Raw genomic sequence first — 23,325 nt, 5'->3', positions numbered from 1 at the left:
AGTTCATGCTCTGATAGTCTCCTTTTGCCTAAGGCAGTATTCAACTTCCCTTCAAGACAGTAATTCACACCCCAATAACTATTACAGGCTGCCATGTTTTGGCATGGGTCTCTCACTCTGTCCCATTCTCTGGAGTTAAGAGTATTGGGTGTTACCTTTGCACCTTTTCTATTTCTTGTAATCCAGGGAGTGAAAAAGCAAGACTGCAATTTGAATGCAGGTGACTCTCGTGATAGTAGTCAAATGTTGTATAAATGGGGAAGACTCAGACATTTTAAAATTTAAACAAATACAAATCCTCAGGTGGCTGGGGCAAATTTTGAAGCTGCTGTTAGATTTAAAAAATAAATACATTTTACCAGTAAATGACCTCGTTTCACTTTCTGCCGTGCACTAGTGCTTCCTTTGTCATTTCAGATTGCATACATCTGATAATCAGAGAAACCCCACATTTGAGAACTTCAAATGGATAAAATTTTGCTTTTAGCCACCTTGCTCCCATCCCCTTCCCCCACCTTCTAGAAATGTTTATATATTTCTAGGTCATGTAAAGCAATCAGCTATTTTAAAAGCTGCTTATCTTAATTTCTATTTAACAGAATTGCTTATATTGATACATGGACCTTTACAGTCATTTAGGGTGGCGTGTGCTCAAGCAGACTGCCTGTAACGTTAGTTGCAAATTGACTGGCAGTGCTGCTTTTATCTGGACAAGTGAGGACATATTCAGCCCTTGTATAAGTAGGTACAATGCCACTGAAGTCAATGGAGTTGCACCCACCTATGCTGGGACTGAGTATGACCGGAGGTGAGTGCCAAATTTATGAAAGGACTTTGTTTGCCTCTACACTCCCTTGTCTCAATAGTAAAACAAAACATGAGTTCAGCATTGACAATTATCTTCAGCTGCTGCAAATTAAGTTTCTTGTATTAAATCCAGACACCGGGTAATATTTTAGTATATCTGATTTACATTCATATTACCAGGCTAAAGAAGCTATTTAAATGCTAGAACAAGGCAATTTAATTCTAAAAAGTCAGTTTTACTCTTAACTGATGATGAAGAAAAACTGTTATAAATCAGAAGCGTTCTTAAAATCCAAAATTCTCACATTCCACATAGAACTTCCAATGCTGATCCATTATATGACATGGCAGAAGTTCCTCATTATTTATTAATACTATCTCATTTAACTGAAGAAAGCTTCTGGAGTTTTTTAAGGAGTCAGACTGGAGGGACGATTCTGTTGGGGGAAAAAAGCAAATGATTAAAAACACTACGTTAAAATAAGATCCAATTATTCCCGCTCCTATTTATATAGGATCATAGGTGTGAATGACTCTTTATAGACATATAAACTGTGACAGATCCCCTGCCCTGGGATCTTACAATCTTAGGCCCTGATCTGCAATTTATAGTGAAGGCACATTGCTGTACCCACAGAGCCCCACTGATTTCAGTGGGGCTCTACATGGAGGGCGTAGTGTACCTGTACACAGTAAATTGCAGGATCAGGCCTAAGGCTTCAATACTTGTCACCTGAGTATGTGCAGGATTGGAACCTTCTTTAAAATGCATAAAGTGAAGGAGACTGGGTAACTGAGGGTAGAATTTGGCCCTATGAGGTTTAGTTTGCATTATTAAAAACAGTAGCAATGTCACATTATAAAAATTCATTCATGAAAGATGTAGCAAGGCAACAGCTCAGCAGCTGTATGGAATTTGCTGTTCAAATCCAATAATCAGTGAACTGAGGTCTTTGGAAAGCTGTATTTTTTTATTTACTGTTTTGTTTATCCTTTCTTCATTAAATACATTTGCACGCACTATCACTGCTGCATGTCAGAATATTTTTGATGGGGTTTCTGGACACAACTATCACTGACGGAATGGTAGGTCTTACAATAACAGTGCAGCTGAAAGTATTGAAAAGGGGCTACACTCAAGCATAGCAGCTGCGAACCATGGCAGAGTTGTTACAGCTAGCAGTTGCCCTTAGGAGGAAGAATAGGGTTGGCATGAGAATAAGAGTGGCACCAGAATGAAAAGATCAGTGTTCAGTCCCTATTCAAATGTCCAGGGCTCTCTGGCCTTGTCTTAACAGACAAAAAGGATGTGTGCTGGACTCTTGTTAGCTCAATATCTTAACATGATTAAAAAGCCCCATTAAGATTTGCACTAACATATCTGAAGCCATGTTAGCTGGCCATGTTGTAGCCTAGCCTCCCCACTAGGCAACTACATGGCTTCAGATGCGTTAGTCTGCATCTTAATGGGGCTTTTCAATTGTGTGAAGCTAACTTGATTGAGCTAACACAAATGAAACATACCCTTTTTGTCCTTCAAGACATGACTTCTGACAAAAAACAACTCCACCCCACGCACTCTGAAAAAAATAATGAAAGAAGGATCTTGCACGGTGTGAAAAATGGCAAAGCTCCTTTTGACTTCAATCGGACCAGGATTTCACTCAGTTCCCAAAAGATAATTCTTCGATACTAGGGAGACAAGGTGGGTGAGGTTATATCATTTACTGGACCAACTTCTGTTGGTGTGAGAGACAAGCTTTCGAGCTTACAGAGAGCTCTTCTTCAAAGCTCAAAAGCTTGTCTCTCACACCAACAGAAGTTGGTCCAATAAAAGATACTACCTCACCCACCTTGTCTTTCTAATATCCTGGGACAAACACAGCTAGAACAGCACTGAATACAGTTCTTCAATATGTTCATTTCAGAACATAAGACACAGAAGAACAAAAAGTACTAAGGATCTACAATCTGATGTCCAGCATACATTCACATACCCTGGATCCCAGGCAAGCAAAGGCTGACAGCATCAAATAAGTTGTTTGTGTGTCTCTGAAGAGGTTATTACAATGCTGTTCACACAAAGACCTTTATCAACCAATCTCTGAAACAGTAGGCAGTAGCTCCAGAGGCAGTCACTTACCTTCCTGACTATAGGTAATGTGTTAGAAAAATAACTGATAGAAATAGTGGTATTGGGTGGAAGTCACAATGTAGTTTGAAAGAGATTATATTCAGACAGACAGACAGACGTTAACCTCAGAGGCAATTTTTTTATATATATAGGAACGTAAAACCTGCAAAACAATCTGGAGCTAAGGGCTATCATTATTATAGAAACATAGGACTGGAAGGGATCTCCTGGGTCACTCTGTACAGTTCCATGCTATATGACAGGTAACCCCATTCATGAATTTATCAAATTCTATTTTAAAACAACTAGAATGTTTGCCTACACTACTTCTGTTGGAAGAACTTCTTTCCTCTGATGGTTAGAAACCATCTTTTAATTTTTCATCTTAAAGTTATTCATGGCCAGTTTGTACCCATTTGTTCTTGCACCAACGTTTTCTTCTAGCTTAAATAGCACTTCACCCCCCATAATGTTTATCACCCAGATGTATTTGTAGAGAGCAATCATCTCCCCTCTCAGCCTTCATTTTGCTAGGCGAAACAAGCCAGCTCTTTTATTCTCCTCTCATAAAACATCCTCCCCTTTCCCCTGATCCTCCTAGCAGCCCTTTTCTGCTCCTGGTCCAGTTTGAATTCCTCTCTCTTGAACACGGGTGACCAGAATTGTACACAGTATTCCAGATGAGGTCTTACCTGTGCCTTGTACAGTGGCATTTATACTTCCCTCTCTCTTCTGGAAATACCTCACCTGACACATTCTAGAATCACTTTTGCTTTTTTATGGCTGCATTATGTTGGTAGCTTATAGTCATCCTCTGATTGCCTAATATACCCAGACCTTTCTTCTCCTGTATTGTTTCTAGCTGATGGTCCCCCAGTTTATAGCAGAATTATCGATCCAGCAGTAGCATCTCCATAGTTAAAATTGTATGAAATTTCCCATTATAAGGCTGATTTTGACCCCTTCTTCTAATCTGTTGATATTTTGTCTAATATTACTCCTTTATAAAATTTCCATATGTGGTTTCCAGCCAGAGAAAAACTTCTTCTCAAAGTCTGAAACTAATTAGACAAGGCATTTTTGAGATACGAGATTAATATCTCCAAATTTGTTTTATTCATTAATTACCAGTACACATAGCTATTTTAAAAATAAGTTTGGGGTTAATATTTTGAATGTAGCTGCTCAGAAAAATTAGAGTTCTGAGAACTCTATCAGATTTTTGTAAGCTTTATAAAGTTCTTCAGAAGTTTTACAGAGCTTATAAGATCATAGTGTATGGACTGGAGTCTGTAACCTCTCTAAAGTAAATAGTTCTGGTAGACCTTCTAAGCATTAGGAACTACAGAGCTCTTAATGAAGGAACTGAGAATCTTAGGTAGACATGGTCTGCAACCTAATCTTTAGGCCTTTTAGAGTGTCAGAGAAAGCATCTTTTCTGAGCATTTCAGCGAAGACTCTTCCCAAAAAGGTTCTCTGCTTTAAATTTTCTAGTAATTTCCTGGGGCTCTACATTCTCTAAAGGACAATTCCTCACATACAACAGGCCATGTATTGAATCACAGTTATCCTTTATCCTTACTAGCTCACAGAAGTTAATTTTCTTACTCAGATAATTTATCTTTCACCTTCTCTGCAAACCAGAATGCATTTAGGCTATCAAGATGATTGCCACTAAAAAAACCATTACTGAGTGCTTTAGCAAGATTGTAGAATGGTGAAACCAAACATTTTAGCATGTTCCAAGGTGGGAAGAAAAGGAGGACTTGTCGCACCTTAGAGACTAACAAATTTATCTGAGCATAAGCTTTCGTGAGCTACAGCTCACTTCATCGGATGCATTCAGTAGAAAATACAGTGAGGAGATTTATATACACAGAGAACATGAAAGAGCAGGAGAGCCGGGGCAGGGGGCGTGGAACCTTTTGTAGTGATAATCAAGGTGGGCCATTTCCAGCAGTTGACACAAACGTCTGAGGAACAGTGTGTGTGTGTGGGGGGGAGAAATAAACATAGGGAAATAATTTTACTTTGTGTAATGACCCATCCACTCCCAGTCTTTATTCAAGCCTAAGTTAATTGTATCTAGTTTGCAAATTAATTCCAATTCAGCAGTCTCTCGTTGGAATCTGTTTTTGAAGGTTTTTTGTTGAAGAATTGCCACTTTTAGGTCTGTAATCGAGTGACCAAAGAGATTGAAGTGTTCTGTGACTGGTTTTTGAATGTTATCATTCTTGACATCTGATTTGTGTCCATTTATTCTTTTACGTAGAGACTGTCCAGTTTGGCCAATGTACAGGGCAGAGGGGCATTACTGGCACATGATGGCATATATTACATTGGTAGATGTGCAGGTGAACAAGCCTCTGATAGTGTGGCTGATGTGATTAGGCCCTATGATGGTGTCCCCTGAATAGATATGTGAACACAGTTGGCAACAGGCTTTGTTGCAAGGATAGGTTCCTGGGTTAGTGGTTCTGTTGTGTGGTGTGTGGTTGCTGGTGAGTATTTGCTTCAGGTTGGGGGGCTGTCTGTAAGCAAGGACTGGCCTGTCTCCCAAGATCTGTGAGAGTGATGGGTCGTCCTTCAGGATAGGTTGTAGATCCTTGATGATGTGCTGGATAGGTTTTAGTTGGGGACTGAAGGTGATGGCTAGTGGTGTTCTGTTATTTTCTTTGTTGGGCCTGTCCTGTAGTAGGTGACTTCTGGGTACTCTTCTAACTCTGTCAGTCTGTTTCTACACTTCAGCAGGTGGGTATTGTAGTTGTAAGAATGCTTGATAGAGATCTTGTAGGTGTTTGTCTCTGTCTGAGGGGTTGGAGCAAATGCAGTTGTATCACAGAGCTTGGCTGTAGATAATGGATCATGTGGTGTGGTCTGGATGAAAGCTGGAGGTATGTAGGTAGGCATAGCAGTCAGTAGGTTTCCGATATAGGGTGGCGTTTATGTGATGTGATGGGGCAAGGCCAGATGGCTATAGAAAAGTAGTGGGAGATAGATATATTAGCTCCAGGATAAACAAATCCCTGGTACCAGGATAAGTGAAATGGCAGCTGCTCCAGGTCATTTAAGACACCTGGGGCCAAATAAGAACTTTCCAGAAGGCAGAGAGAAGGCTAGGTTGATTGGGACACCTGAAACCAATCAGGGGCTGGCTGAAACTAGTTAAAAGCCTCCCAGTTAGTCAGGTGGGTGTGCATGTCAGGAAATGTGGGAGGAAGTTGCGCTGTTGGAGAGACTGAGTAGTACACACCATATCAGGCACAAGGAAGGAGGCCCTGAGGTAAGGGTGAAGTGGAGCTTGAGGAAGTGAGGGCTGCTGTGGGGGAAGTAGCTCAGGGAATTGTATATGTCATGTTTCTAAAAGGTCAGCTACCATAGCTGATACTATTAGGGTCCCTGGGCTGGATCCTGGAGTAAGGGGGTGGGCCCGGGCTCCCCCTCCCACCCTTTGCCCCCTGATTAATCACTGAGACTGGGAGACAACAGAGACTGTGCAAGGAAGGATAACTTCTCCTTACCTCCCTCGCTGGCTTATGATGAAAATGGCTCAGTAGACTGTGACCCTTGTCTCTAAAGAGAGAAGGGTTACATGGAGGGTCACAGTGAGCCTCTGAGGCTAGCGAAATCCACCAGGAAACGCGGGACCAACGGAGGCAAGGACAGAGCTTTGTCACAGTGACCATCGCTTATTAGCACTGTAGTGTCCAGGAAGTGGATCTCGTGTGGACTGGTCCAGGCTGAGGTTGATGGTGGGATGGAAATTGTTGAAATCATGGTGGGATTCCTAAAGGGCTTCTTTTCCATGGGTCCAGATAATGAAGATGTCATCAATGTCACACAAGTAGAGTAGGGGCATTAGGGGACGAGAGCTGAGGAAGCGTTGTTCTAAGTCAGCCATAAAAATGTTGGCATACTGTGGGGCCATGTGGGTACCCATAGCAGTGCTGCTGATTTGAAGGTATACATTGTCCCCAAATGTGAAACAGTTATGGGTGAGGACAAAGTCACAAAGTTCAGCCACCAGGTTTGCTGTGACATTATCAGGGATACTGTTCCAGACGGCTTGTAGTCCATCTTTGTGTGGAACATTGGTGTAGAGGGCTTCTACATCCATAGTGGCCAGGATGGTGTTTTCAGGAAGATCACCGATGGATTGTAGTTTCCTCAGGAAGTCAGTGGTGTCTCCAAGATAGCTGGGAGTGCTGGTAGCGTAGGGCCTAAGGAGGGAGTCTACATAGCCAGACAATCCTGCTGTCAGGGTGCCAATGCCTGAGATGATGGGGCGCCCAGGATTTCCAGGTTTATGGATCTTGGGTAGCAGATAGAATACCCCTGGTCGAGGTTCCAGGGGTGTGTCTGTGCGGATTTGTTCTTGGGCTTTTTCAGGGAGTTTCTTGAGCAGATGGTGTAGTTTCTTTTGGTAATCCTCAGTGGGATCAGAGGGTAATGGTGGGAAGGTTTACCTTGGGGGGAAAACATCTGAATCTCTGCTGGTGGCCTGACAAGAAGTTCTTGGCCTGCTGGTTTCTGGAACCATACTTGTAAGTCTGAAACCATGTGAGGAGGCTTTAGACTTGCCCGACAAGCTTGTTTGATTTACTGGTTTGTAGAACCATACCTTTAGGCCAGAGACTGGATAAGGAGATAAATTTGTCAGACAAGTCACCTGAGTCTTCCTCAGGGCAAAGAGCTGTCTCCACGCCAGCTATGAAGAGTTCAGCGCCTTATTGCCTTTGCTCCTCAGTTTTTGATTTATTTTAATTAATTTTAGAAGGATTTCTCTCCCTGGTAGCTGCTTGCTGTGACTGTCTCACAAGAGCATGTCACTGAAGGAGGGACCAGACATTGTTATGTTAAAACAACAACAACGAATATTGCCCCTGCTGATGAACTGGTAGCTGCTTTTTTGTTTGGTGGCATAAAAAACTGGAACCTATCCATTCAGAGATTATACTCTGGCTCTTTGTGAGTTTTTCTTTCAAAAGAAAAAACTAAGGATATTTTTAGAGAAAATTTCAAGATAGACCTAAAGCTATAAATCAATAATTTGTAACAGCATTATTAAAATGTTACAATTATAAAGTAAAATGTGTGAAAATCAGAAAATGTGCATTTAAGGTTAAAACATAGATCACAGAATATCTGGCTTGGAACGGACCTCAGGAGGTCATCTAGTCCAACCCCCTACTCAAAGCAGGACCAATCCCCAATTTCTGCCCCAGATCCCTAAATGGCCCCCTCAAGGACTGAACTCACAACCAATACTCAAACCATTGAGCTAACATAAATGTTTGGAAATGAGGAAATAGCTTCTGTAGAAACTGAGTACAGTGTTCTAGCACCTTTTAGAAAAGCATTTCTAAAGCCAAACCTTCTAAAAGTATAAAAGATAGATTTAAGTGGCCCTATTGAAAGAATTTTCTTCAGCAGTTAATGACTTTGAGTGCTTCGTGGTCAAACTCACACTACAGTCCCACACTATCGGATACAGATTTTGTAAATTAAATGCCACCATTCTCCCTTAATAAATCCAACTTGAGCTGAGTGGATAACTGAGCTGAGTCACTACTCTCTTTAGTCTCACTGTAATCATTTTAGAAATTAATTTACAGTCAACAATTAGCAAAAAAAAAAAAAAAGCCTGTAATTCACACATTCTAAACTAGTGCTCCTCAGTTCTGAGATTCATGTTACACATATTTTCACAGTGGTTCACAGCCCCCACCCTCCCTTTTTTTTTTTTTTTTTTTTTTTTGGTTGGCCCCTCAGGATGAATTAATGGCCAAATAGTTAACCACCATCTCTCCAGTTTTCTGTCTGTGTTCTCTCTCCCTTCACCCTTTCTTTCTGTTTACTTCTTTGCTTACTCTTACTTTTTTTGCTCTTTGCTTACTCTTACTTTTTTTTGCTGACTTTTCTCCTCCCTCTTCCATTCTTGTAGCTCCAGTTCCCCTTCCAACTCACTAGAATACTGGCTGCTGGAGATGGAAGAGTTTCCATTGATGCCATCTAAAACTAAACTGAGTGCCTCAGGAACAGAGGAGGAAAGCTTGGATTGGTGAGCTGCTGCTTGAGCCTTCTGCCATCTACATTAGGGGACACATAGGCGCAGGGACGGAAGATGGGTGGCTTTCAAAGAGCAACTTTCTGTTTGTCAGTCAAGTATACACCAGAGTGCGTTTGCGGTGTGTCTATAGGGTATGGTGGGGGTGGAATTGGGGGGGTGGTGGGAGTGAAGGCTGTATCTGCTTTACAGCATTCACTACCCACAATGTCCTGTTCTCTGCCTCTTGGCTCCACCTTCCCACTATAGGGTAATTCACAACTTTCATGACTCACATTATAAAGACTCGTAGTTCACACTAATATCAGAATGACCCTTCTATAAAAATCAGGGAAAAATCATTCCCCTCCTAGGATTTTTTCCACCCTGCTCACTAATATCTTTTCCATCTTTGTCTACAGCTATGAGTTTATATATGATTAGTTTATAGGGTTTAAACCATTCTTAGTATGTTTGAAGTTTTATTTTCATTTTGTTTAGTTTTGCAACAGCTTGTCTATTATGGCTGACTTGCACCTGAAAACCGGGTTTAAAAAGTGCACTTTTTTGCAATACAAAAATGTCCATTTCAGACCAGCATCTCCAGTGATTGAATGAGGGTTACTCAAAAGGCTTTTCTTCTGTAAAAGGAGACACCATTCTCTGCTCATTTAAATTCCTACGGAAAACTCAACTTTTGCATGATGCCCACAACTTGCAAGTCAAAAATATCTATTCTTATTTTTTATCTTCTTCATATATTTAATTTAAAAATTGACTGAACCAACAAGCTGTGCACACAGCTAACAAAATACAACTCTCGTATTTCTGTAATTTATTTGTAATAGGATTTTATACTATCCTGTATGTTTATCACTTAAATATTTGAGAAGCTCACAAACATTAAAATCTAACCTCAACATTTCCATAAGGTAGGGAAGAATTATTACCCGCATTTTACAGATGATAAACTGAGGCACACAGAGTTTAAGTGACGTGCCCAAGATCACAAAGGACATTTGTGGCAAAGCTAGGGACAAAACCCAGATCTCCTGCATTTTACTCCAGTCCACAAGACCATCCTTCTTTTCTAAAAACTTGTTCTTTTGCCTTCTTCCTACTATATATCACCCCTCCTACATTCACTCATATCTAAAATTTAGACTAAGATCTTTTAGGTAAAGCCTGTATCTTTCTACATTTTGTGAAGCACTTGGTATTCTTTTGGCACTACAAAATAGCAGGCTATAATAATACAGTCCTGAGACAGGAATAACAGATGTGAGATCTTTTTTATGGCAGAAGACATGAGTGCTCCTGGACATAAGTGAGGCTCTCCTGTGGGAGATGCCCTGGGTCTAAATTACAAGTCTTTGGACTCTTCTTCAACAGGTTGTGCTGTTGAATCCTCTAAAGACTCAAAATGTTCCACTAGACACTGGCCTTCCAGACCAGGTAAAGTCTTGGAATTGCATGCTCTGTCTCTCACACAGCTTCTTTAGATGCAATGGGTCCTAAAAGTTGTAGGGCTTCCACTCATCTGAAGCAGCTGGTCTATGCTGGTGAGGATTTGGAATCAACTTCTCCTTCAGCCATTTAAGGCCTTTGTATCGCTTAGAAAAGAGTTGTCTGTGGGAAAATATTCTGAGACTGGATTTTTCCATGACGGAATGCAGTGCTTCCCTGGTAGTCAAGTTTTGTATGGAGATGATACTTCTATTATCTGGGTCTCTCCACAGAATTAAAAAATAGGAAGCATAAGCCTTTGGAAAATGCTGAACAATCACATATGAACTTGTAAGACTAGAAGCTGAGACAATGGGGGTTCTGGACTGCTGATGCTTCTGCATCACCACTGAACGCTTAGGCTGGCTTTCTGCTAGAAGACCCTGTGAGCTAGGGTTTGCAGCATGTACCACCCAGCAGGGTCTGCCGGGTGCTCCCATACAGCCCACTGATTGGCTGAGGGTTGGCTAGTATTTAAACCAGGAAACCACCATGGGGAGTTGTCTGAGCAACAGTACAGATCGCCTGCCTGCTTCCGCTCCAGTCTCTAACTTCTGATCCTGGTTCATCCTCAACTTTGCTATTTGACCGCTGTCTATAACCTGATGCCTGACCCTAATATCTTAGTATCCTGAGCCAGCTCCACCCTGATCCTGCTATCTGCCTATTTCCTGCAACCTGGTACCTGACCTTGACTTCCTGGCATTCTGACTCCCCTCACTCCAGATCCCGTTACTTAACTCCCAATTGCAATTTAGCCACAGACCAGGGCACACAGGCCACCCACAGCCTGGCCCTGACAAATCATCTGGTTCTAAATCTTTTGGTCCATCTGTCTCAGCATGGTTTGTACTCTGTTGTGGATCTGCATTCCAACAGCACTTTCCTCCCTATGGATTCTGCAGCTTGAAGGCTCTACCTTGACAGACAATAGATCAGTAATGGAGGGTCCTTGTTCTAGAAGAAGGACACAGCAGGCCCCCTTAAGGTCTAACTGTCTGTCTTCTAAAATGTCCGGGCCTGCAGAGATTGTTTCCCAATTGCCTTGTGACTCTTCCCAAGACTCCACTGTACTAAGTACTTTTCCAAAATCTCGTGATTTACCAGGTGAAACCAGGTTACCTATGTTGGATGTTAAAATAAAGTTATTAATTACTACTTTAATAGGACAAAGCCTTTAGGAATTCCAAAAAGTTTTGTGTACCATTTTAGAGGGGGAGGAGGGGAAAAGAAAGGTCAAGGTATTTCAGTCCAGATTAAACTCCAGACATGTTATGCATAGCTAGTGTTGTACCAGAAAGACTTAAACTACCTTCAGATACCCAACCAATCAATCAATGGTTCTCTCTCTCATTTATAAGACACTGATCACCAGAGTCTCTACATGTCAAAAGATAAGAGCCTCTGCAGCTTGTCTGTCACATGCCCTTAACTGACATTTGTACAGTGGCAACTTGGAATTCAATTCATACTTTTGCAAAACATTATTCGATTGATGAGGCCAGCTAGGACACCTGATTTGAAAAAGTAGTAATTCACGCCCTATTTAAACAGTAGTAGTCCTCTGCATTCCTAAGGACTGTCACTGTTTGCTGGTCTCCTAAAGTGAGGACCTGCAAAAGCAATATCATGAAGGAGAAAGAAAGTTCATTTACTAGTAACTGTTCCTTTCTGAATATATTGCATTAGCAGATCCAAAATGACACCTTTCCCTCCAGTCTACTTTGGAAATATAAAATAAGGGTCTGGAGGTAGACAGCAGCTAACATGCTTAGGGGGCTGGAATTCATGTCTTCTGTTACATAACACTGGATTCAAGGGTTACGTGTGTGCACCCCTATCAATTCACTACTTAGAAAGGTTTCCTTGGCTCACAAGGGAGGGAATATAGTGTGGATCTGCAGAGGCTATACTTTTGAAGAACAACTACTGGTACATCTTTCTTTCTGTCTCTAAATGTCTGAAAATTGTGTATCATTAATGATGGATAGCTTTCATAGAATATCAGGGTTGGAAGGGACCTCAGGAGGTCATCTAGTCCAACCCCCTGCTCAAAGCAGGGCCAATCCCCAATTTTTGCCCCAATCCCTAAATGGCCCCTTCAAGGATTGAACTCACAACCCTGGGTTTAGCAGGCCAATGCTCAAACCACTGAAATATCCTATGGACACGCCCTAAGTGATTGTTAATTTGACAGAAATGCAATACACAGTACTTCATTAAAAATCTTCACCAGCACCACAATCATATGCAATAATTGTTGAACTTTATTTTCTGTCTTTTCTTATCTTCATTAGATACATGAATGTATATCCACTAACATCTTCTCTTTGTTAAATGATACTTCCAGAATTACCCATTGTCCCTCAGGATCTTTAGACTGATTATGCATTCTGATATTTAAATTATTATTTAGCAATATAATCACTCCTATTTTTGAACTTCAAAATCCATGTTGATAATCCAGCAACATAACAACGACCTAATGGGCAAAAAACAGGATCCACTGAGATCTGAAACACGATATCTTCCTTAAGTATAGATGTAATCTGATTTTTAAAAGATTTAAGAAATGGAGTCATGACAACCATATATGTATATGCCAAACAGGGAATTCATACACCCTCCTACATAAAGGACTATATTCTAGATCAACAACAATAAAATATATATATTTAAATTTGATAATAAAAATATATAATGCCCAATTACATGTTCTTAGTGCACACAGATATTTTTGTGTAGCTGTCCAGATGGCCTTCCAGTCCCTCAGATCTAAATCCAGATTATGTTCTTCATTCCATTCAAATATCAAATTATTTATTTAATCCTCCATCACCAAATGTATCCCCTAGTATTCTTTATAAAAAGGCAATAAGCTGTCTTTTGAAGGATTCACAGTAGAGTATTTGTTCAGTATCACCAGTAGATTGCAGTTTCCAACCATATGTTTAAATTGTTATTAAACATTTTATTTTGGATTATAATTTTATTCCTGATTCTCCAGTGCATACACATGTGTGTAAAAGACATCATATGCTCACGTACTGGACTGTAATAAAACGATCATATGAAGGTAAAACATAGTTCTCTAAAATATGCAATTTAAACTAGTATGGATTTTATTAAGGAAGGCAGTGGATTAAAAACAAGATTTAAGGGGTGGTGTCATAAATATAAAGGGAAGGGTAAACCCCTTTAAAATCCCTCCTGGCCAGAGAAAAAAATCCTCTCACCTGTAAAGGGTTAAGAAGCTAAAGGTAACCTCACTGGCACCTGACCAAAATGACCAATGAGGTGACAAGATACTTTCAAAAGCTGGGAGGAGGGAGAGAAACAAAGGGTCTGGTCGGTCTGACTATATACTGCTTTGCCGGGGATAGACCAGGAATGGAGTCTTAGAACTTTTAGTAAGTAATCTAGCTAGGTATGCGTTAGATTATGATTTCTTTAAATGGCTGAGAAAAGAATTGTGCTGAATAGAATAACTATTTCTGACTGTGTATCTTTTTATAACTTAAGGTTTTGCCTAAAGGGGTTCTCTATGTTTTGAGTCTAATTACCCTGTAAGGTATCTACCATCCTGATGTTACAGGGGGAATTTCTTTACTTCTATTTACTTCTATCTCTATTAAAAGTCTTCTAGTAAGAAAACTGAATGCTTTTTCATTATTCTCAGATCCAAGGGTTTGGGTCTGTGGTCACCTATGCAAATTGGTGAGGCTTTTTATCCAACATTCCCCAGGAAAGGGGGGGTGCAAGTGTTGGGAGGATTGTTCATTGTTCTTAAGATCCAAGGGTCTGGATCTGTAGTCACCTAGGCAAATTGGTGAGGCTTTTTACCAAACCTTGTCCAGGAAGTGGGGTGCAAGGTTTTGGGAAGTATTTTGGGGGGAAAGACGTTTCCAAACAACTCTTCCCTAGTAACCAGTATTTGTTTGGTGGTGGTAGCGGCCAATCCAAGGACAAACGGTGGAATATTTTGTACCTTGGAGAAGTTTTGACCTAAGCTGGTAAAGATAAGCTTAGGAGGTTTTTCATGCAGGTCCCCACATCTGTACCCTAGCGTTCAGAGTGGGGAAGGAACCTTGACAGGTGGTCTGGGGTAAATTTATAAAAACAAAAAACTGTTTGATTTTAAAGTTCTTGCAGCTTTCAAGGCAGATTGATGAGTAGACTGGAAGGAATAGGGAAGAGATGGGCTATAAATCAAATTAAAGTGCAAGATAAATCCATGGTTTGAAAGGAAAGCCAACAGCTCGTAGTCATGCAACAACAAGATCTACAGGAGCTGTGATTAAGAGTCTTTGTCCCAGATTTGTAAAGAGACATTCATCAATAAAAATAAAAATGTCTTGTGCACAGATAGCTCAGACAACAGCTAATGAAATTTGTAAAATGGTCATTAGGTCATCCCCCACACTTTCATTTAACACAACTGAATGGTTCTGTCTTATTCTTCCTTTGTCAGAAAGTGCTTCAAGTAAAGCTGTAGGTAAGGCCACTTCCTCTTGAGGTCTGCAGCTTAACCATATTCACTGTCAGTTATCGTTCTTGCTAATTACAACAGGAAAAGAGGGATGTACACAAAGGAAGCTTACTTACAGTATTGCTGTTTGTCTTTGTCTTCTCTTCTCTCAGCCAACATCAAGACAGGTTTTGACTTGCTGGGAATGCCGCCTGCATGTCCCCACCAATGAAAGTGAGGCAGGGGGAACCAGCTGGTGTGAAATGTCAGTTGGTGGAGTCCCTCAGGAATCACAGAACCATAGGACTGGAAGGGACCTCGAGAGGACATCTAATCCAGTCCTCTGCACTCATGGCAGGACTAAGTATTATCTAGACCAGGAGTCGGCAACCTTTGGTATGCAAGCCAATTTTTAATGGCACGCTGCTGTCTGCCAGGGACAGCAGTGTGCAATTAAAAATCCTGCCCAGCCTGGCCCACTCTTCTCCGCCCCCGCCCACTGCTCTCTCCTTGCAGGGCAGACAAGCTTCCCCCTCCCCGCACCTCTTCCTCCAGCGTGCTGGTTTCCTGCCCCTCCTTCTCGCCCTCCCTGCAGCCGATCAGCTGATGGTCCTTGCTACAGAGGGGGAGAGGGAAAAGCAGAGCCACAGCGCGCTCTCTGCTCTGGGGACGTTGGGGAAGGAGGTGGAATCGGCATATCCCCTCCAGCCCCCTGCCGTGAGATGCTCAGGAGAGGGGGCTGGGAGCACCCCCATGACCCTAGCCCATACCCCCAGCCTTCTGCTCTGACCCCTGCACCCCCCACAACCCCCAGGCCCGTGCCCTAACCCCTGCAGCCCCCCACAACCCCAGCCCTGACTCTGGCACCCCCCACACATACTCAGCGCCCCCAGTCCCCTGCCCTGACTCCTGCACCCTCCTCACACACCCCCAGCCCTGACTCCTGCACCCCCCCCCACATATCCAGCCCCCCCACACCCCATGCCCTGACTCTTGCACCCCCGCACATCCACATCCCCACCCCCACCGTGAGCACCAAACGGGAGCTCCTGCACACACACACCCACACCCACATTCCCACTGCACCCCTCGCACCAAATGGGAGCTGCCCAGGTAAGTGCTCCCCACCCAAACCTCCTGCCCCAACCCTGAGCCCCCACCCTCATTCTAGCTCCTGGCCAGACCCTGCACCCCAACCCCCAGCCTGCTCCTTCACCCCCAGCCCTGTGCTCAGTGCACTCCCACCCTCATCTCAGTGCAGAGAGAGGAAGAGAATGGGCCAGAACCAGGGAGAAAGTAGGTACCTACTTTATGTGGACAGGGCCGGGACCCCAGACCGGCAGTGGGCTGAGTGGGACCGGTAGCCGGGACCCTGGCTGGCAGGAGCCGGTGGACAGAACCCCAGACCGGCAGCGGGCTGAGCTGCTCAGCCCACTGCTGGTCTGGGGTCCCGGCCGCCAGCTCCACTCAGCCCGCTGCCGGTCTGGGGTTCTGGCTGTCGGCCCCTTGCCAGTCAGCTCAGCCCACTGCCGGCCTAGGTGAATGGAACCCCAGGCCGGCAGCGGGCTGAGTGGCCCGGTGGTGTAAGATCAGCATTTTAATTTAATTTTAAATGAAGCTTCTTAAACATTCTGAAAACCTTGGTTACATACAACAATAGTTTAGTTATATGATATAGAGACTTATAGAGAGAGACCTTCTAAAAAACATTAAAATGTAGTATTGGCACGCGAAACCTTAAATTAAAGTGAATAAATGAAGACTCGGCACCCCACTTCTAAAAGGTTGCCGACTCCTGCATTAGAGAAAGATTGCTGAGAGTCATCTGTCCCTGTGACCCCATGTTGGTCATCAATGTGGGCACTAATGATACTACCAGATATGACCCTGAGCAGATCATCAGTAACTAGAGGGTTCTGGGAGTAAAGGCGAAGGAGTTGGGGGTGAAGATTATGTTCTCATCCATCCTCCCACTTGAGGGTAAGGGCCAAGGCAGGGACATACACACCCTGGAGATGAATGCATAGCTACACAGATGGTGTCAACGGATGTGCTTCGGCTTCCTTGAACATGGGATGCTGTTTTGAAAAGTGGAACTGCTGGGAAGAGATGGGGTCCACTTGACCAACAAGGGGAAGAGCATCTTCATGAACTGACTTGCCAGCCTAGTAAGTGGGCTTTAAACTAGGTTCAAAGGGGGAAGGTGAGAAAAGCCCACAGGCAAGCATAAAAAAGGCAACTGTGATACTGGCAGACCAGATGTCAGCTCATGCCAAGGTCCCCATGTCTCCACTGCACACTGACAAATACATAGCCAGAACCAGTCTGGCTCATCTCTGTGTTAGTATTGTTAAAATAGGAAATAGAATTATAAGAATGTGTTCAGTGTTAGACTTTATGGAATGCCTGAAGGTTGTTGCACGCATTAATCTCACTCATACCCTCTGTATCCCAAATTATAAGGTAATATTTGACCATTTGCATTGTAGCCTCTGTAACTGTGTAAATCACCAGACAGAAGAGAGACATTAACTTGTCTGAAATGGTGGTCTCCAACAGAAGCTGTTATGTCCTGCCCATCAAGGAAGACCCATCAACAGGAGACTGAATAGAGTGGTACATTAAAGAGGACAAAAGACTTTGTTTACTTTCTTCCCCACACCCTCATGAAGATGAGTCATGCAAGTGAATTCCACCCATCAGCTGAGTTTGTAACTCAGAGAAGAATGGGGGAAGGGAATAAAAACCAGCCTCCTGCTTAATTTCATCCGGCCCGTGGCACGGAGACTTGCCTCAGGCTGGAAGCCCTGAGCCTTGGTGTCCCCGTGTAGGCCTGGAGCCGCGAGCGCTGGCTCACCCTGCTGCGGGGGGAAGCTAAGGTGCCAGGCCAGTTGGACTGCTGTCTTTGTGGCCCCGGCTAGGTGCAGGAGCAATCAGGGAAGCTCTGAGTCCACAAGCACCCACCCTTGCCCACAGGCACCACTCCCCACAGCTGCCATTGGCCGGGGACCACAGCCAATGGGAGATGCAGGGGTGGTGCCTGCAGGGTGCCGCAGGCAGCGCGCACCGAGCAGAACTGCCTGGTCACATCGTGCCTACTTCCAGGAGTGGCACAGGGCCAGGGCAGGGGGGGAACCTGACTTAGCCCTGCTGTGCCACCGACTGGGAGCCACCTGAGGTAAGCGGCACCCGGCCGGAGCCTGCAGCGCTCACCCCCTCCTGCACCCCAACCACCGGCCCCAGCCCTGAGCCCCCTCCTGAACCCCAACCCACTCCCAGAGAATGCACACCCACCCTGAAACCCCTCGCCACGGTCGTAACCCCCTCCTGCACCCTAACTCTCTCCCAGAGCCTGCACCCCCTACCCCGAACTCCCTGCCCCAGCCATGAGCCCCCTCCCACACCCCAACCCCCTCCCAGAGCCCACACCCCAACCCCCTGCCCCATCCCGGAGCCCGCTCCCACACTCCAAACCCCTCAGCCCCAGTCCGGAGCCCCCTCCCACACCCTGAACCTCTCACTTCTGGCCCCACCCCAGAGCCTGGGGGAAGCCCTGAGCCTCTCCCGCAACCCCCGATGGGGCTGTGTGTGGCCCATGACTGATTTTTTTTCTGGGTTAGTGGCCCCCAATAGAAAAAAGGTTCCTCACCCCTGTTATAAACTTTAAACTATCTAAAGATTTATTATACAGACATTGAGGATTGGCTACAAGCATTGTCTCTAGTGTGAGCTCTAAAGTGCAAGTCACCAGTGGTAAGTGACTGGTCCTTTAGGACTGGGAGTAACTTGAAAATTGCTGGAAGGGACCATCACAAAAGTAAGTTTACCTCGTTGGCAAGACAGATACCCAAGACGACTGTCTGTGACTCCATGGTTAGACTGTTATAGTACCTGAGGAGTACTATCATTGATTGGTGAAATCTAAATATAGAACTCACAGCCAATGTGGGATTTGTGCCCTGGTTCTTATCAGTCTGCCCTGAGCCTGGTACTCACGCTCTTGAGCCACTGCAGGACAGCGACCTTAACAGAGGGCTAGATGTTGGGGAGGACATGGAAAACTACAATAGCCCATAGGGGCACCAAGAAGGAAATCAGTAGGGGAATCTGATCATATCTCAGATGTCTATACTCAAATGCAAGGAGTATGGGGAATAAACGGGAAGAACTTGCAGTATTAGTATATAAGCTGAATTATGACTTAACTAGCATCACAGAGACCTGGTGGAATAAATCTCATGACTGGAGTATTGATATAAAAGGGTATAGCTTGTTCAGGAAGGACAGGCAGAGAAAAAATGGAGGAGGGGTTGCATTATACATCAAGAATGTATACATTTGTTCTGAGAACCAGAAAGAGGTGAGAGGCCGACCAGTTGAAAGCCTCTGAGTAAAGATAAAGCAGGGAGGAGGGGGAAAAGAGGGGTGACATCATGGTAGGGTCTACTACAGACCTCCAAGTCAGGAAGAGGAGGTGAATGAGCCATTTCTAGAACAAACAACAGAAATATCCAGAAACACAAGGACTGATAATAATGGGGCCTTTAACTACTTAGGCATCTGTTGGAAAAGTAATATGACAAAACTGTCCAATAATAAGGGGGCTGGACTTGATGTCTTCTCAAGGTCCCTTCCAGCCCTACATTTCTATGGCTTTGTCTACACTGGCAACTGAACGACAAAACTTTTGTCATTCAGAGGTGTTAAAAAACCACCCCCTTGAAAGACAAAAGTTTTGTCAAGGACAAGCGCCGGTGTGAACAGCGTTTTGTCGGCAAGAGCACCCTCCTGCCGACAAAGCTACTGCCAGTCATTGGGGGTGGAAGTTTTTTGTCAGCGGGAGAGCTCTCTCCTGCCGATAAACAGCAGCTACATTGCACGCCTTTTAGCAGCACGGCTGTAGCAGCACAGCCATGTCACTAATAAGTGTGTAGTGTAGACAAAGCCTATCTGGTCTATACTACCACTTAAGTCGATGTAACTTACATTGCTCAGTGGTGTAAAAAAGCCCCTTCCCCCTGAGTGATGCAAGTTACAATGACTCCCACTGACATAGCTTCTGTGTCTCACAGAGGTGAGTAATTATGCCAATGGGAGTGCGCTTTCCCCACCCTCAGTTCCTTCTTGCTGGAAACTCAACAGTGGGGAAGGAGGTCGGGTTGTGGAATGGACAGGAGCAACGCATCTTGAAGAACACCAGTTACGGAAAAGGTAACTGTCTTTTCTTCTTTGAGTGCTTTTTCATGACTATTTCATATTAGGTGACTCCAAATCAGTACCCCTGGAGGTGGGTAGGAGTTCACGGATGTGTAGATTGCAACACAGCTCTGCCAAACCCAGCATCATCTCTGGCCTGCTGAGTGATGGCATAATGAGTGGTAAACGTGTGAACAGAGGACCATGTTACGGATCTACAGATGTCCTGGATAGGAATGTGCACAAGGAAGACTGCCGAAGACACCTGTGCTCTCGAGTGGGCTCTGACAATTGGTGGCGGTGGAACCCCCACCAAATTGTAACAGGTCCTTGAGGTAATCCAATTGGAAATCCTCTGCGAGGACACCGGGTGACCCTTCATCCTATCCACTGTAGCGATGAAGAGTTAAGTCGATTTTCAGAAAGGCTTGGTACATTCTAAGTAGAAAGCCAAGGCCCTCCGGACGTCCAGGGTGTGAAGATGCCTCTCCTCACTGGTCTTGTGCAGTTTGGGACAGAACACCAGGAGGAAGATGTCCTGGTTCATATGGAAGGTGAAGACCACCTTTGGCAGGAAGGCAGGCTGCGGCCGCAACTCAATCTTATCTTTGTTGAAGACCATGAATGGACGTTCTGAGGTCAAGGCTTTAATTTCAGAGACCCATCTTGCTGACATCACTGCCACCAGGAACGCGACCTTCCATGACAGGTGGAGAACTACTACTAAGGGTAACTAAGGAAACTACTAACTATGTATAACTATTTTACAGGATTTCAAAGTTAGGGAACAGGGAAGGAATCAATGCTAGCTGAAGCAGCAGACGTTCCAGCACCGTCACTGGCAGCAAGAAGGAACTGACGGTGGGGGGAACCGGCAGTGCCCTTTATATCGTGCCATGCGGGCGCCACTCCAAAAGACGCCAGAGCCAGTCCTCTGTGGATACTGCTGAGGGAAAAACTTCTGGCACCAGTCCATGTGGTGAGCACACACACCTAATGTGGAATGTACATGAGCAAGCATTTGAAGAAGAATAAATAATAATAAAGCTGCTCTCAGTTATTACTACAGAATGGAGAAGAGTGGGCTGCAGCCAAGAATATTATTAACATAAGTAATCTTCCCTAAAATCCTTCTTGCAAGCCACTTTTTAATTGATTTTAAAACTTTAATTTCCTCATATTTGCATATGTTTTTATGGAGAAACTAATTAATTTCTCTCAATAAAGACACACAACAGTGATCAGGGATTTGAAAGGTAACGGCACCATCCGATGCACAGTAGTGGTTTCAGCAGCTGCAGATCGCAAGCTATGGAATAGTAGAGGCAAATTTGTTTCTTTGGGTCTCACCCCAGGATGACAAAAGTGAAAGTGTTCTTTGAGGTTTCAAGCCAGTGGTTCTCAAACTATGACAGGCAAGAGTGGTGGACAGAGCTCATCAGATAAAAATGCTATAGGACAGTTGATGAGCCAATTCCCTTCTTCCCTCTTTCTCTTCTACCTTATCAGTTCTCCTTCTCCTTTTCATGAGGCTTCCTAGCCAGTGCTAAATAAAAAGTCTTACTTTTTAATACTCTGGACACAGGTTTGTCCTTCCACAGCTTCTACGTCAAGGGATGGCAGTATTCCCATTTCTTCCATTTGTGGAAGTGGTGGAATTTTTTGCTGTATGCTGTCTGCTTCACAGACCCCGGTGTGCTGAAAGGTGGGGGTAGTACCATGATTGAGGTGGCACCATGTGTGACTGCCTGGGTCCAATGTTACAAAAATTCATCTCTGGTAGCGAAAAGATTAAGACAAATTTTTTCCACAAACGGATATATTATTTAGTGCATACAGGTCCTATGAAAGAATGATTCATCATGAGGATTGAGTGAAGATCCTTGATTTAATTGGGTTCTCTTAGTGAGCTAAGTGGGTATATTTATGAGTACAGTGACTATAATTACAGAGATGAGATTAGAGAACTAAACAAATGTATTCAAACAAACTGAATGTATTCTGCTTTGGAGATGCATTTTAAAGTAGAAAATTATTTCCTTGTGGGTTGAAAAAGTCACTGCCATTGGGGTAGGGTGTTTGGAGTTGCAGGTCAGCAAAGTCTCAATCCTGCAGTTTACAAAGTTACCAAACCCCTAACCCACACAGAGACCCGCTGAAGTCATTATGGTTTACATTTAAACACAGGAACAAATCCTAAAATCCTCAATTTCGTGTGAGATCCTGTAACTTGTAGTGCATGGGGAAATCTCTGTTCCCCCATACAGTCACATTAACAGCAGCTGGGTCAATTGCAGGACTAGACATTAATTTTTACAGTCTTCCTTTGGTAAAATTCCATTGATCGCTATGTAAATTTTGTCAGAAAAAGAGACGAGTATAAGCTACATAAAGACTACATGATTTGGTTCAAGGAAAACAGAAATACACAGTATTACATGTAAAGGGGGAAAATTCTGCTCTCACTTACATCCATGCAATCCACTGAAGTCAACAGTTCACCACATGGCTGAACCAACAGTGAGATAAAAATTTTGAACCTGATCCCCAGCTATGGAAAAGTCAAAGGTAATATGTAAGGCCTTGTCTTCACTAGAAAAAAAGAGTGTGTTCCTAACTCCGCAAAAATCCGCACAAATCTGGAGGAGGAGGAGGACTTGCCTTATAATCTTTAGCCCAGTGGTTACTGGCAGTAGAACCCTGTTCAAATCCTTTCTCGTGAGGTAGATGGGGGACAAATTGGTGATCTCCCATATCTTAGGTGAGCATCCTACTGAGCTAATGGTCATAATGGAGGTATTTCTCCTCCTCCTCCAGCTGTTTTGTGTGGAGTGAGATGCCCGCTGAGCATATCTACTAGATCAGGCTCTGCGTGCAATTTATGAGAAGGAGCGCCTATCTTCCCCTAGTTTGTAGATCACTAACAGAGGTAGGCATCTCCCTGCAGCCTGGTCTTAGGCGCTTATCTCTGTGAGGGGGCAGAGCTTAGGATACACCCCTCTGATTGGCATCTCTCCCTGACCACCTTATGCAGCTCTCTGCCTAGCATACTGGCTTTTGTGGAATGAATTGTAAGGCACATATCTCCCCCCACTTAATGTACTGGGAGCCTAGGTGCTTACTCAGGCTTTGTGGATCACAATGCTGTTCCTGTGATTTTCTAGATGC

The 23,325-nt window shown here is 43.9% G+C and overlaps 1 protein-coding gene across 1 annotated transcript in view; it reads right to left on the bottom strand.

Moving 5' to 3' along the window:
* Window positions 1–1,092: 1,092 nt before the first annotated feature.
* The window catches only part of ANKRD31 (ankyrin repeat domain 31), a 112,406-nt gene continuing 90,173 nt past the window's right edge, over window positions 1,093–23,325 (bottom strand). Inside the window, exon 25 of the mRNA XM_073346095.1 lies at window positions 1,093–1,244. Coding sequence (XP_073202196.1) covers window positions 1,093–1,244 — 152 coding nt within the window. The remainder of the gene's footprint in view (window positions 1,245–23,325) is intronic.

The sequence above is a fragment of the Lepidochelys kempii genome, chromosome 5 (assembly GCF_965140265.1).
Source record: "Lepidochelys kempii isolate rLepKem1 chromosome 5, rLepKem1.hap2, whole genome shotgun sequence".
Classification (NCBI taxonomy): domain Eukaryota; kingdom Metazoa; phylum Chordata; order Testudines; family Cheloniidae; genus Lepidochelys; species Lepidochelys kempii.
Note: the sequence above shows the minus strand (reverse complement) of the source record. Positions and strands in the feature narration are given on the sequence as shown.